Source organism: Molothrus ater, chromosome 2 (genome assembly GCF_012460135.2).
Source record: "Molothrus ater isolate BHLD 08-10-18 breed brown headed cowbird chromosome 2, BPBGC_Mater_1.1, whole genome shotgun sequence".
In the NCBI taxonomy this organism is placed as follows: domain Eukaryota; kingdom Metazoa; phylum Chordata; class Aves; order Passeriformes; family Icteridae; genus Molothrus; species Molothrus ater.
Genome location: NC_050479.2, coordinates 26,897,045 through 26,912,243, shown reverse-complemented (window position 1 = coordinate 26,912,243; position 15,199 = coordinate 26,897,045). Strand labels below are relative to the sequence as shown.

General features: G+C 40.2%; 1 protein-coding gene across 1 annotated transcript in view; it reads left to right on the top strand.

The window, feature by feature from the left end:
• RASA3 (RAS p21 protein activator 3) overlaps positions 1-13,914 on the top strand; it is a 130,063-nt gene extending 116,149 nt beyond the window's left edge. Inside the window, exons 18-24 of the mRNA XM_036386801.2 lie at positions 122-195; positions 3,855-3,961; positions 4,903-4,985; positions 8,445-8,656; positions 9,374-9,477; positions 11,308-11,491; positions 12,075-13,914. Of these exons, the coding sequence (XP_036242694.1) occupies positions 122-195; positions 3,855-3,961; positions 4,903-4,985; positions 8,445-8,656; positions 9,374-9,477; positions 11,308-11,491; positions 12,075-12,150 (840 nt within the window). The 3' untranslated portion in view covers positions 12,151-13,914. The remainder of the gene's footprint in view (positions 1-121; positions 196-3,854; positions 3,962-4,902; positions 4,986-8,444; positions 8,657-9,373; positions 9,478-11,307; positions 11,492-12,074) is intronic.
• The last annotated feature ends 1,285 nt before the right edge of the window (positions 13,915-15,199 follow it).

Genomic DNA, 15,199 nt, shown 5'->3' with positions numbered 1-15,199 from the left:
CTTCTGTTTAACTTCTTTTACAAATAACTCTCGTAGCTCTGTGCTGTGCAAATGCTGAAAGATTTTAATTTGGGTAGTGCGGTCCTGCCATTTTTACATCTGCTTTTTGTTCACCTTTTAGTTTCTAGATCTAATTTCATCTTCAGGAAGAAGAGATCACAAGAGCATAGAGCAGCCTATATTGCTTAAAGAAGGGTAAGTATGCATGTGCAACAAAACCATCCACTTGTGTGCTTACTACCATTCTAAGGCAGCCATCTCTTTTTCTGCCACTCCTATTCCAATCATGCAATCAGAGAGGAATGTAGGAGAATTCTTGTGTTGCAATTTCTGCTCTCTGTGGGTGCTATAGCTGATTCGAACATATTTTCATTTGGTTTAAACATCTTAATATAAATGTGTTTTGAAATAAGTGGAGGAAAGAGAAGCCTGTAGAACTGAAATAGCTTAGCTAAGGCAAAATAAACTCAGCATTGTATTAAAATCAAGCTGGGATCTTCTTCCTGAATTCTAGTGAATAAAAGCTGTAAAATTTCACTGCGAAGATAGTGGAAGACTGTGAAGAGAGATACTGAATAACTTAATGAGAGCAAAGCCTGCAAACAGAACTTGCTTTTGCTGCCCTATGAGATACATATGCTAACTATTATCATGGGCATTTCAAGGAAAATTTGACATGCACTTGGAGCAGTTTATAGTTTCAGTACCTTTCCTTTTTTGGGAAGTATGTTCCATATGCTGTCTTAGTTTCAGATACCAATTGTTGGCATTTTTTGTTACAAAACTGGGTTGTTAAGATCATCTAAGTGCACATTAGAAATAGCTTCTTTGAGCTGAGAGGAAGAAAGGAAAAAAATCCAAATTTGTCAGAGCTCAGTAAGCTCAAATACTGTTTGAAAGTTAGCCCTCATCATTGTTTGAAGTAATGCAAAACCTACATTTTCAGTGAAAACATGACTACCTCTTCTATTTAACCTTGACAGTTCACTTCTCTGATAAACCTCTGTCCTTAGAAGCAGTTTTGTCTGATTTAATTCTGTACATTTATCATCCTTTTGGTTTTCAAAATAAATTTATAATTTGTAGCATTTACCCTCTAACTGTAAAACATTTTTTTCTGCCTCTGTCTTTCTTTTGCTCCTGTCTGATATTTTTCTGTCTTTTCTTGCTCGGCCTGTGGCTGCTGTTGTAAGGACTCTTAAACTAACAGTAAAGAAAGTTGATGGTAATAGTTCATGCAGGTAAGATGGTAGAGGCAGTTGCTGCTTTGCTGTAGCTACTGGCTGACAGCATGTCCTTTGCAGCAGTAGATTTGTCTGACTTAACTTTGGGGAGGAAGTACTCTGTTTAACCATTCTGAAATGCCTGTGTAAACCCAGCACAGAACATTTAGTTACCCATTTCTTGATGTTGACCTTTTATTTTATTTTCCTTTAAAAAAAAAACCTGCTGTAAATAGAGAATAAAGAATTTCTATCTCTAGGCAGGGCACCAAGAAGCACTGTATGGATCCTGAAGAACTTATTGAGAGTGAGGAAGAGACCATGCATTTTCTAGGTGCTTCTTAATTAGTAGGAATATTATTGGAAATTATTCTCAAGGTTAAGAAGTGGCCTTCAGCAGTCTTTTTTTTTTTTTTTTTTTTTTTTTACATTTTGCATTATTGCCATATTTTGTTGTGGGACTTCTCACAGCCTTTGATTTGATTCTTTTCCAGACTGAGTGGCTGTTTAGTGAGGTTTCTATTTGCCTTTGCAATATGTTTCCTTGCTTTTGTGTTTTTAATCTATCTTTACCTCTATTAAGAGTATCAAATGGAAAGCTAGAGCATAAGTACTTTTGAATGAAAAGATTAGTCATTGGCACTTGGGTTTGCTGACATCAATCATGCCATCACTGCTCAACAGCTGCCTGCCTGGTTCTTTCCAAAAGGAAGAGAATGAAAAGGAGAACTATTATTTTTGTTGGTGGTGAAAAGGGCATGTCAGTACTTCCAAGCAAAGCTGAGGTGGATCCAGATTCAGGTCTACCATAAACATGAATAGAAACAGTATCTCCAACCACCTTGTACTGAAATGGATTTAATCTTGGACTTTTTCTCCTTTGTGCTTCCATTTGCTCTGACTTCTCATTTATTCTGTAATTGCTAGAAACAAAGAAGTTGACCTTATAACTTCTGTGACTTTGAATGCTAGTCACCTATCTCTGGAAAATAAAAGCACATTTTTCTCTTGGCTATGTCTCCTATGAAGAATTTAATCAGAAATGTGCTCTTAGCTCTGCCATATGGAGTTTGCCTTTTCCAAAGAAGGGAGGCTCTGTAGGAGTTTGCAATTTTAAGTCACCTTTAAGTGTTGGCATGAGAAGGGCTAGAAACTAACTTGAAGAGCATGTTGTCCTGCCCAAGGGTATCAGTTCTTCCTTTGAAATTTGCCTTAACATGGAATTATGAGGGCTACTGCCAATGGGCCTGGTAACAACCTGAATCACATGGTGTTATTAAATATTTCTCAAGTATTCCAAGAATAAGGACCAAGACAGAACTGTCTGACCATTTTAAGAATGAGAGATGTGTAACTATAACCAGTTTAAAAAAAAAAAAATCTGCTGCTGAGACAGTCTTTGTTAGCTTTTGCACACAGAGCTTGGAATGAGCAGCAGGCACCAACCCAGCTGGTTACAAAATAGTTAAAATCTGAAAGAACTTGTGTTTTTGTTTGAGCTTTAAACATACCTGTGGTTTGGTCAGATGTATTGTAGTTATTTGTGACTGAAGGTACCAGAAGCAAGAAACAGTATTAGCTGTTCTAAGCATTTTAGCTCTGTTATTGAAAAATCTTAAACCAGGTCATTTGCTGTTCTCTCTGTGTGCTCTTTGTGCTGTGTAGTGCCTTCCTACTTAACAAAAACTACTCTGTAGTAAGTAGTTTTTACCCACTCCATTATACAGTTCTGTATTTGGCACAATAGTTAATGTAATGTGTAGAGTAGCTGTTATCAACTCTCTACTGCATATGGACACACATTTTTATCTTAACAAATGTGATGCTGAGCACTATGAAGTCACCAAAGTCACATTGAAGCTTTTGGATTGACTTAGTGGTTAGGAAAGTGGTGGATGCATCACAGTTTCCCAGCAAACTAATTCACAATAAACTCATTCAAGTTTGAAATTAATTAAAACTGACAACTCAGTAAATGAACACCCCTGATCTGCTGAAAAAGTGGTGGGGGTGCTGTACCTTCCAGCCACGAGATCACTTTGTTACTGAAATTGCATTTCAGCTGCAGTATCTATGTGCAATTGCAAATGAGGCTGTGGAACATCCTGATTTTGTTTCTAGAGCTTGAGAGTGATTAAAGCATGTAAGGGTACAGTCCCTGTGCTCCAGAGGCTTTACACCTGCCTTTTAATTATTAAACATAATCTAAACTTTTTGAGCTTTCTCACAGCTTAAAAAAATAAATGAAGCTTGTAGAGTCAACAGGTTGAGCTTAGCAGAGCAGTACTAACAGTGTTCTGCCTTTTTTCTGCTGTACTAGGAAACCATTTAGCTGGATTTGTAACTGCAGAAAGGGCACAAACTGCAGCTCAGTTAACTAACTTCAAGTCAAGTTACATGTCTTGCCCCTCATCTAGATCTGGAAGAAGGACAGACCTAACTAATAGATGCACCAAACCTGTCCAAAGGTGACACTTTTCCTTGCCAAGAAAAGACCTCAGTAATTAGAAAACACTCTGTATCCCCTCCTAAAGCTTTGCAAGTGCTACAACATATCTATATGTATGCACATTTATGTATAAATCTCCATGCATAGGCATGTATTGTAACAATTGGTGCCCTGTTTACTAGGTTCATGATCAAGAGAGCACAAGGAAGAAAACGATTTGGTATGAAAAACTTCAAGAAGAGATGGTTTCGCCTGACAAACCATGAGTTTACCTATCAGAAAAGCAAAGGTAACAAAGGTTTGCCAGTCTTGTTTTGATACATTGAAGCAAAGATTAAACATAAGGATTGTGTAGGAGTAGAAGACTGAGATCCAGATGTGAAACTGTAGAAGACACAGTGCAGGCATGTCTGTCAGCCTGTATGTTCTTGCTCTTCTTTTAGTGTCTGTATTGACAGTTAGAGAAGCTTCTTGGACAGCACAATACCCTGTAAGTTAGCAAAGTATTTGATAATATTTCTCTAATATCAGTTATTAACATCATCTGTAGATTTCACAGTTACCTAGATTGTCCTAGGAAACAAAACATACAAACCTCAAGCTGGAAATTGGGTTTGTATTGGACATTCTCAGATGCATCTCAGGATGTGCTCATAAATTCTGTATCGTGTTGGCACAACTGGATACAGTAGACAGGAATTCACCTGCAATCTTTGAACTTCAAAAACATGTGTTCACTTAATGTTGCCTAATAGCAAGGATTTACTTTTTTGCAAATTGTTCCTGTCTGTTCAGTAGTACACAACAAATACCACTTCCTTCCATCATGTAAGTACATAGGAAGGAAGAAAGATAAGGAAGTGTGTTCAGATCATGCCAGTCATTATTTCACTCTCAGCTTTGACATCTTGCATCACCACTAGTTCAGTTCAGCTGACAGGAATGATTTATTTCATTGTCACCTTTGCAGTAAATATACCGTGTCCTGCTGCAGTAATCAGTTTCTAAGAGGTTTGCTAGCATAAGGTAGTGCAGCTGAAAAGAGAAATGTGCTTAAGATAATACTTAAGGACCATGCTAGCAAATCCCTGCAGAGTGAAAGATTTTCCCTCTTTTCTTATGCAGTCAAAATGATCTTCAAAGAGACTGAATTAGCCCTTGGAAAAAGGGCAAAAGGTGAAGATGAGTTGTGAGTAAGTGGCTCATTATCTGTGTGTCTGTGTTCTGCAGGTGATCACCCTCTGTGTAGCATTCCAATTGAAAACATTCTGGCAGTGGAAAGACTAGAGGAGGAATCCTTTAAAATGAAAAATGTAAGTAGGTCATCTTCATTAATGTATTTGTTAGGCTGCTCCAGATCCAGCAGCCTAATCGCCTTTTTCCCTTCTGTAACCTGGATTGGGTTTCTGTTGAAAGATGAACAACCACAGCTGCTTGTTCTGTATATAGTAGCAGGAGTTTCCAAAAGTACAGCCCATTCAGATTCTTAACAGCCCAGTCAGCAGTCTCTGGGTTTCATGATCTGCAGCACACTCAGTACTGAGCGCTGCTGATCAGCTGCCATCTCTGTAAGGTCACACACAGGTAAGATGATCGAGCCCCTGCCCTTTCTGCCAGGCCTCTCTGGTGAGGAGGAACTTGCTGCTTATAACTGTGAAGGATCACTACTTCTTTATTAGCTATTAGGTTTCTTTATTGGTTCATGGATTTGTATATTTATTATTTAATTTGGGTTAGGTTATGTACCAAAACATCTGTGCTGTGCTGGTATGGTTTACCATTTTGGTTGCCACATTAGGGAATAAAATACAGCTGTATTTCTCATGCATGGAACACTGCTGCCAACTTCTGTATTGTGTAAGAACAGACTCCATCAGTTTGGGTGATGTTGGGAGCCTTTTTCATACACCTCTGCCTGTAAAGCTGAGTCCAGGCCTTAAAAAATTGTATTTAAAATTAAACATAGAAAGAATTCGGGGTTCTTTTTTTTTTTCCAGTTCCAAACATGCACCTACCACAGACTTACTTACACATATAAATGGTTGTGACTTTTATCTTTTTCTGCCTTTAAGTCCTTCCTGCCATCTACACTGCTTGTGAGCACCATGAAGGGCAATGCTCAATCCTGCCGTAGATATTTAGTTCCTCAAACAGCTCTTTGTTAAAAGTGAAATACAATTCTAGGCTCTTCAGTATTTCCCAGTTTTAGGTATGATTTTGGTAACATCTCTCTCTCTCTCTCTCTCTGCCAAAATGTGGATTAAGTTTCTGTTCCACCTGCTTCTAGAACACATCTCAGTTGTACTGTAGTTTGCTCTAGTGTTTATAACTCTACTACACAGACAAAAACCAACCAAGCTGCAAAATAATTTAGGCTATCAGAAGGCAGCTATAACATGTAATGAACTGCACTCTGCAAACTAACTTGTTTGAACTGAAAGCAGCCACACAGTTGAGATAAAACTCTCACTGTCTGTAGAGAGGAGTGAGCTATAATTCTGTAACTTATGCTGAGTGTACTGAGCTAGACTGAGCATCCAAAATATGTCTGCATTGTGAAGATTTATTATTGGAAGAATGTACCTTCATTGTTAACATTAAAAACCCTGTGCTGTTTTGGTTGCTTAAATTCAGTATTACCTGGGAAATCAAGGTGACTACATCCATTCCAGAAAATAAGGTTCAGTCTTTCCATTAACAGTAGAAAATAATGTTACCACCTTCTTGTACTAATATATTCCTATTTTTCTTGACATACATAAATAGATTACTGCAGCAAGATCAGAATTCTCAGAACACCACAGCAGATGTATTTGCAATGGATATTCCCTTGTGGGTGCCTGTGTGATAAAAATTCACATTTTGTATAAATTCTCTCAGTGTATCTGTGCTCTAAATTGCACCAAGTGTGTCTTTCTCTCTCATGTTAAACCTGCCTGTCTGGCAGCAAGGCAAGTAGCCTTCGTTGTTCTTAAGCACAGTTTGGGGAATGTGAGGGTGGCTTTAAGTACTCTTTGGGTCTTCTGTGTTGTTTAAGAGACAAATGGTGGTTTTGGTAGTGTAAAGGTCTTGCAGCCACTTGAAATTCTTGGCTTAGTTGTGGGCTCCTCAGTAACTGTTGCCATATGTTGGATCACTTTGGTTGGTATCCCCTTACAGAAAACCATACTCCTTAAATCTGTTCCTTGTTGCAGTGCAGGAGGTTCCATTTAGCCCAGCAGGACATTAAAATTCTTTTCCTTGTAGCTCTGTGTTAATAGAGAGTTGAACTGCATGCTCCTGTCTTCCTTTTTCTTCCTTCCATCCCAAACTCAAATTGCCAGTTATGCCCTGAAGAGTTTTATTGAAAGGACTCTTTGGTGTGTAATTGGCACTGTTGGACTGATCCCACCAAGCAGTTCCTACACTGCCATGGTGCATTGTGCCTTTCTTTCTAATCATTGTCTGATACCATTAGGGACTAATATCAGACCAATTGTCTGATACCAGTAGTTCTTCCCTGCTAAATCCAGGGAAATGATTGTTTAAATTTTCCCTTTGCTATTTGGCATGATGCACATTTGAAAGTATCACAAAGGAAGAAAGGACTGTGCTTGGTACCAGTCTGCAACATTCTCCCAACCAGCTAGGTGCAGAATTCAAGCCAGTCTTCCAGGCCTATGTAACAAACAAAGGCAAATTTCCATTTTGTTGAGTCTGGTTTGGTCTTATTGTTTGGTTTGTTTGTATGGGTTTTGTTGTGGTTTTTTTGGTTTTTTTGTGTGTGTGTGTGTGCACCTCTCTGGTTTTCTTTTTCAAACAGCACAATGAAACCGGCTGTTTATAAAATTGTATTCCATCTGGCAATGTAATGTCTAATGATTTGAATAATTAAGTGAAGAAGTAGAAGGGAGAAGGATAATTTAGGCATACCTGTAAGAGAGAAGAAAATGCATTAAAACTAAGTATTTGCAGAAGCTAGAGGAAATGAAGGAAATTTACCTTTCCAAAATTTGCAGCCAGGATCACTAACTTGAGCTTAGTAATCTTCAGTGTGTGATCAGTGTAATCAAGCAATAAGGCTGTGCATCAAAATGTTCCTTCTTCAAGAGGAGGAAAGTAAATACCCTTCTAGGTTGCAAGCTGTTTTGAACAGACAGGAGAGCTTTAGATAAGATTTTCAGTGGTCAAGCTATAACACAGAATTAATGTGTAATTATTTAAACCACCAGATGTCAATCAAAGAGAAACAGTATTTCTGTGATCATCTAATAGCAGCTATAGTTGGGTGCAGAAGCATGGAAGTTACTAAAAGGCAATGGTCATGCTGAAAACAGGTACTAGAAGGACTAGAGAAATGGTAATACGAAGGCAAAGCTGTCGCTAAGGCTGGATCCAGACTCTCGCTTTTCTCTTTTCTGCCTCCTGCTGATGAGTATTTCCTTTCAGGCCAGCACTGGGTTCCTCTGTCAGCCTTCCAAAACTTGGAGTTGCAGCATTACTAAAATTGCTTCCCTGAGGCTGACAACAAGTCTTGTTGAGACCCAAGCAGCAAGTTGATATTAGCTATTTGTAAATCATCTCCTACAGGAATGGTATCTTATTCCTTGTACCAGGTGAAAGGTCTTGTTCTTTTAAGGGCACATTTGCTGCTTGGTTGTATTTGTGTTGAAATGTATTTATTGGTCCATTCTTTTATTATGCTTTGTTTTTCCTGCAATAAATCTTCACTCTGATTCTAGTCCTAGGTTCACTGACTCATTCTGGTGCTTTATTCTGTGCTTTATTTGCAGATGTTCCAGGTGATCCAGCCTGAAAGGAGAGTCCTGTATATCCAAGCAAATAATTGTGTGGAGGCCAAGGACTGGATCGATATCCTCACCAAAGTTAGCCAGTGCAACAAGAAGCGCCTGACGGTCTACCATCCCTCAGCCTATCTCAATGGCCACTGGCTGTGCTGTAAAGCTACTGCAGACAACACCCCTGGCTGCACACCCTGCACAGGGTAAGGGTTTAATGTGCCATGGCAAGGTGACTTGCAGGGGCAAAGCTAACCAGGATTTGCCAGGTGTACAGGTGTTCAAAGGCCATCTGTTGGTATTCCTGATTCTGCATGTTTGGATTGAGATGTTGACTTTTTAGAGTTAGAGATGGTAATAGGAGGTGACTGTGGAATTAAAAATACATTGATTTTGATCATCTGTCATTAATAAAAATGTCCAAAATCCATTCAATATCTTGTTTGTAAATTCCTGAAGCATTCATCTGCTGATAGATTTAATTCTAAACTGATTTTTTCAGGGGGCTGTTCATGTTCTCTCTTAAACAAAGATGTACTGTCTGGTTTGTAGGAAGTGATTTTCATCTAAACTGAGAGAAATCACAAGACTGTAGTGGTGGACTAAGATACAAGACCTGGGTAGTTGGAAGTTCAGTGCTTTGGCTCCTCCATCTGGCTGTAGCTGTCTAATTCACCATAATGGCTGGATACAGATGCAGTCTTCACTTTCAAGTCAGTGAAAGGGTGCTGGATAAATAGAGGCATAAATAAATTTGAACTTCTCTTCTTTTGGGAAAGAATTGAAGGTTTTGAGCTCTGTTACACACAATCTGTTGGCTGTCATGAGAACTCACTTTTACTTTGTTTTCCCTGTTAAGTGCTTCATGTGCCATAATACACTGTTTAGCATATAACTTTTACCTCTCTTCCTGATGCTTACAGAGGCCTGCCAGCAAATATACAACTGGATATAGATGGAGATCGAGAAACTGAGCGCATCTACTCTCTTTTCAACCTGTATATGCCAAAATTGGAAAAAATGCAAGGTGAGGATTAAAGATCATTACATCTCCAATTCACTTACCAAGGCAAAAATGCCTGTGAGAAGTTGGATGTTCTGGCTCAACCAGCCTTGCAGATCACATCCTAGAACATAGTGGCCTTTATTCCACTTGTTTCCCCTTCTGCTGTCTTGAGGCAGTTGTGTGTATTATTTTTGGTGCAGTCTCATGGTCTGTAAAAAGTTCTTTGCGTACTAACAGTTGTTTGAAATACGGTCTTAACCACATCATCCTAAAATAGCATAGGCACAGGGCGTTGCTTGGAGGCTCTGAATTGACAAAGCAGAGCCAGCACTGAACCAGAGGTTTACTGATCCTGACAAGAGCTTGCACCAGCAAACTTGAGGTTTCAGTGGAATATGGTTTTGTGTTAGCAGAAGTCATGTGCACGCACATTCCCTGATTCAGAGCCTAAGAACAGGCTGGATACAAATGGTTTCTTTGGAAAGGCTCTTTTAGAATTACCCATCGAGGATGACGTGTGGATGCCTGTGAAATGTTGAAAAGGGGAGTTTTGGCTGGGAAACTTTCAGGAGCTGAGGGAAGAAGAGAAGTGATGGAAAGGATAAAAGAAAGGAGGGACAGCAGAGGAAGTTGGTACTAGTAGGCATGCCAAGAGAAGTATCCGGTGTACGCAGTGCCAGACTTGAAATCTCAGTTTAGCACAGGGAGTGGCAGGGAAGCCTTCACTGTGGCACTGATCTTTAAATAGGACTTTATTTTATAATATGAGATAAGCCAGTGGTGTCAAACACACAGACTGGAAAAGCACTTTAATCTGTTCCTGGCTGCTGTGCAATTGCAAACTCAAGATCCTCACCACTTCCGAGCTGTCTGAACTGGTGCCCAGCTTTCCCCTGTTCCGAATCCTCTCTGCCAGAGCCAGCATCGAGTGTCAGTGCTGGGGAAAAGGACGCAGGTCTGGCACAGACAGTGCAGCAAGGGGAAGGCAATTTGAAAGCTGAGACTGGGACAGCAGTAAAGCTAGAAGGAGAGACAAAGTAAAATACTCTTTTTTCCCTTCTTTTCCCTTCTTTTCCCTTCTTTTCCCTTCTTTTCCCTTCTTTTCCCTTCTTTTCCCTTCTTTTCCCTTCTTTTCCCTTCTTTTCCCTTCTGCCCCCACTACAGTGCAGGAGTAGATCACATGGGAACTATGTTGCAAATGTTCATGTGTAATCAACGTCCAGATCTCTTATTCAGGAGGCTCCCTGCTAAGATCAGAAGCATAGAAGGATAACTTGCCCCTTTGGATATGTCATAAAGCAGGCAACCAGGCAGTAGTTATGGCATATTCTGCTTATGCTTATTGTATGAATCTTTTAGGGGTAATGTGGTAAAACGCGACTACTTCAGCCTGTAATGTTTTCAAATTCAGCCTCTGGTTGCTGCCTGGGGGTGGAACCTGTCCCCACAAGTGAGTACTTGACTTTGTGCAGACCAAGCAGGCAGCACAGTGGCAGAGGCAGGCCTGTGTGAGTTTCCAAATGCGTGCATGGTGTGCAGATAGTGACAATTGAGATTAAAGCATTGTCTGTGCAGCAAAGGACAGCTTCCCACCAAGCCAGGAGCAGCTGCCAGGCTTGCTGCCCCTTCTGTACAAGACGAGGAGGAGGGAACGAGCATGGGACACCCTCTGTGCCTCCCAACTGCCCAGCAAAACTTATGCTGTTGATGTCAGCCACAGTTCTGTGGTGGCCATACAGAAGCAAACCAAGAAACTGTATGAAGCCCAGACTGAATATTTTTAGTCTGCTTGTCTTGCTTTTTTGCCTCCTGCCTCATATCTATTCCTGTACTTCATTTTTTTTTCTCCAGAGGCCTGTGGGAGCAAATCTGTATATGATGGACCTGAAGAGGAAGAATATTCTACATTCATCATTGATGACCCTAAGGAGACATATAAAACACTAAAGCTGATTATTGAAGGTGTTGGAAATTTAGAGCAGGAGCACGCTCAATATAAGAGGGATAAATTTAAGAAGACAAAGTATGGAAGCCAGTAAGTGCAATGGGTTGTACAAACAGGGGAGCAGTCCTGGAAGATGGTATTTCCCTTGCCTATGCTCTGGGTTTCACTGTATTTTGTCCAAAAAAGGTCCTGCAAATACATACAGAATAGCACTGTGACTTAGTATTTATATCACAATATTTTAAAGCACTGAAGTGAATTTTTTAATGCTTGTTTTTAATGCAGTTTCATTCATAAAATTTAAATTTGGGTTTGTTATACTGTTGGTTTTAAATTTTGAGCCCATGCTGGTGAGCTGAGCAGTAGTTAATAGCAGAAGATAGATGTGTTTACCAGCTTATCTTGGAGTGTTGGTTTAAAAATGGAAAGAGTAATTGACACAGCCACATGACTGTATTTAGTGTACACATAAAGCATTCTGCATATGGCTGACAAAAGAGAGGATCAATTCAGTCAGTTCTAGCTCAAGTAAAATGCAGTATTAACATTACAATTACAACTCTGAAAATCAAATTTAGGGAAGAAGTTCCTGTGTGTTCCACCTTCTGTTCTGACATTTTCATGTCCTGACAATTGGCTCTATGTGTAAAACTGTTTTTTTCTTTTCTTTTAGAGAACATCCCATTGGTGACAAGAGCTTCCAGACATACATCAGGCAACAGTCAGAGATCTCAGCACATTCCATATGAAGTGCAAAGGAAATCGCAGGACAGTGCTGAAGGGTTGATTAGTGATGCTAAATAGCAAAACAAAAGGGAAGCCACACATGTAGCAAAATGTATGGATAAGTGTCAAGCTTACAAACTTTGAGACTTGGTAAATGTATTCTCTTTTCAAGAAACTGTTATAATAGTTGCTATGCACTTTATTCATCTGGTTATTGACAGATGATAAAACCCTGCCTTCTGGGCAGTTGTCATGTGTATTTTTAAATTTGCTTTGGTTTCTTGGAATCTAGTGATCAGTTCAATGATCAAGGTGTGTGGACTTCATCTTGACAACTCCCCGCAATTCCTTGTGTTTTGGAAACCAAGCATGCTGCTAATATGCAGCATTTTCTAGAAAGGTTGTTTGTTACTGTTTTTTGTTCCTGATTAATGTATATTATGGCACATCCCCTGCGTGCTCTCTTAGGAAAAGCTTAGTAACACTTTACTTTTAATGCCTGCATTTAGAAAAGAAGCAGAGAAAAATCCCTCTGGTGTAATCCTCTACATTGTAGTGTGTATTCTGAGCAGGCCAAGGAGCAGGCCTTTTGTTTTTACAGCAGTGTAATTTTTGCTAACTGTGCACAGTTTTTAATAGAAATTCAAATCTGAATGGTACTCTTGATATTTTTGAGATACGAAGTCATTTCTCCAGGCACATTCAGCAGACTTTGGATTTGAAGATGCAATCTCAGCAGTGTAATAAAACTGACTCTCATAAATATGAGTAGGAAAGAGATGAACTCATGTCAGAGCTACATGTCTCTTACACAGTCCAGTGAATGGTAATCTTTGAAAGTCTGCCAACTGAAAGTAAAGGTAAGCTGATTTTGATGACCTTTTATCAGCACAGTGAGAAGGACAAATAGAATATGAATCTGGCAGCTGAGACATGCTGATTCCCAGGCACAAAAGTCGTCAGGATGGGTTTTCTCTGAAAGGATGTTTATGCACTGGAGTCCATGCTATCCTAGTACCACTTGCTTTTCTGGAAAATAGATTTCTACTTTTCCAAAAATGTTTTTAAATACTTTTTAAAGGAGACTTGTTAAATGATATTTAGTATATTAACATGCATAGTGATAACTTGGTAATACTATGAGTATAGTAAAAATGGAATGAGCTGTGTATCTCACTAATACCAACAAAAGGAGAAGGAATAAAGATCTTCTAAATATTCAATGCATATTTATGTATGCTGTTTAGCTGTACACCATAATTTTTCTCTATGTAAGGGTCTGATACACAAACATCTAGCTTTGATGGCTTGGAAGCCTGCATGATGGACTTTAGGCCTCTCTGGGGTAGAAGCTAGTACAGGTTTTAAGCTGAGTTGGATCAGAAAGCATTGATCAGTTTAATGTGAAGATGTCTGTCTTTGCTTCATGTGTTAAAGAATAATTCTTAACTGTGTCCTCATTGCATCTGACATGATTTAAGATGGCTAAAGTACTTTGAATGCCTCTGTTAGTGATGTTCTTAGGAATTAAGTTTTGGTTTTGTTTGAATATATAGTAGACCACCTTCTAGTAGATGATAGATGATCTTTTATTCATCTTCACCCAGCAGACTGGGGAAAGGGAAGTAATGAAGCGTTGCAAAGATGCATTTAGGACTCCAAGCTTTTAGCTGCCATGAACTGCAATTTTTAACATGTATTTGTAACTTAATATTGTTTATAAAATACTAATGACCTGTAATGTGTGTTCTACTTGCCAATTAAAAGAAATGGTTTATTTCTGAGAACTGTGTCCATGTTTGGAGTCTTTTTAAATTCACAGTGCCCCCCAGCATGCCTCTTGGCACATCATCTGCTGAGAGTGGGGGCCATGGGTGAAGATCCTTGTGAGTGAAACCTGCCAAGTCCCATCCTTGCTCCTCATCCCATCCCCACCCACCCCTTTTCTTGTCAGCATTGCACCCGTGGGACTCTACAGTGAGGCAGACTGGGCATCTGAGCCAGCCATGAACTACCTTAGCAAAGAAAGCTTGCTCAGATAGGTCAACATCTTGAACTGGTTCCTTGTGTTACTGCAGAGTAACTGAGCTGAGACCATGTTGAAAGGACAGGGTGTCCTAGGTGGACTATATGATGCTTTTATCCCCAGTTGTCTTGTTCTGTTTATGCTGAATACTAAGTTTTGCACCTTTAAGACTTGTTCCAGGGAGTGAAGGGAGGAGAGAAGAAGCTGCAGTTTGTTTTCAGACACTGCACTCACTCCTCCACATTCCTGCTCCTGGACTGTGTTGTCTGCGGATGGACAGACAGCAGGACAGAGCTCTCCTTTGCTTTTAGTTAGTTTAGCTAGCTGAGGCAAAGAAGTTCCCTGAACTGAGGGGTTTTTTTCCTTTTTCCCTTTTCTTTGGATCTGTTCAAACCTGCTCTGGACTGAACACCCAGGGGAGCACCGGCAGCTCCACCTGTGGCCAGCTGGGCCAGGCCTGGCCCGCGGCATTTCCAGCACCGGAGAGACTGATCAGAGACTGAGTGAGCTGAACTGGAACCCAGGGAGGGAACTTCCTCAGTTTGTCATCTCTTTTGGAGCCACAAGGAGTTTTATTGATTAATATTGTTTAGGTTTTATTGTTTAATAAACAGTTTTTTCCACTTTCCTCCAAGGAGATATTTTCTCCTGGAATGGGGGATGGGCCGATTGAATCTGCTTTCCTAGAGGAGCCCCTTTGGGGGTTCTCTCCCAAATTTGCCCAGGACACAGGAGGAATGAGCTGAGCCCACAGCACCCTGCATGCCTATGGATTGCCTCATAGACCCATGGAACCACCACCCTTGTCCTGTGGTAAGGCCTTGGACTTGCTGAGGTCTCTGCTGTTCCTACTCCTGGAGCTTACCTGTCCTCTCGGGACAATCATGTGCACAGAACTCTGGCTCTGAGGTGTGGGACAAGCTGCACACACTGGTTCTCCTGGGGAGTGTTCCAGGGAGGCTGGGCAATGCCCCCCAGGGTGGAGAGCTGCTGACTGGCACTCAGGGTGTGTCACTCAGCTCATGTTGAAGGTGACTCTCACTGCT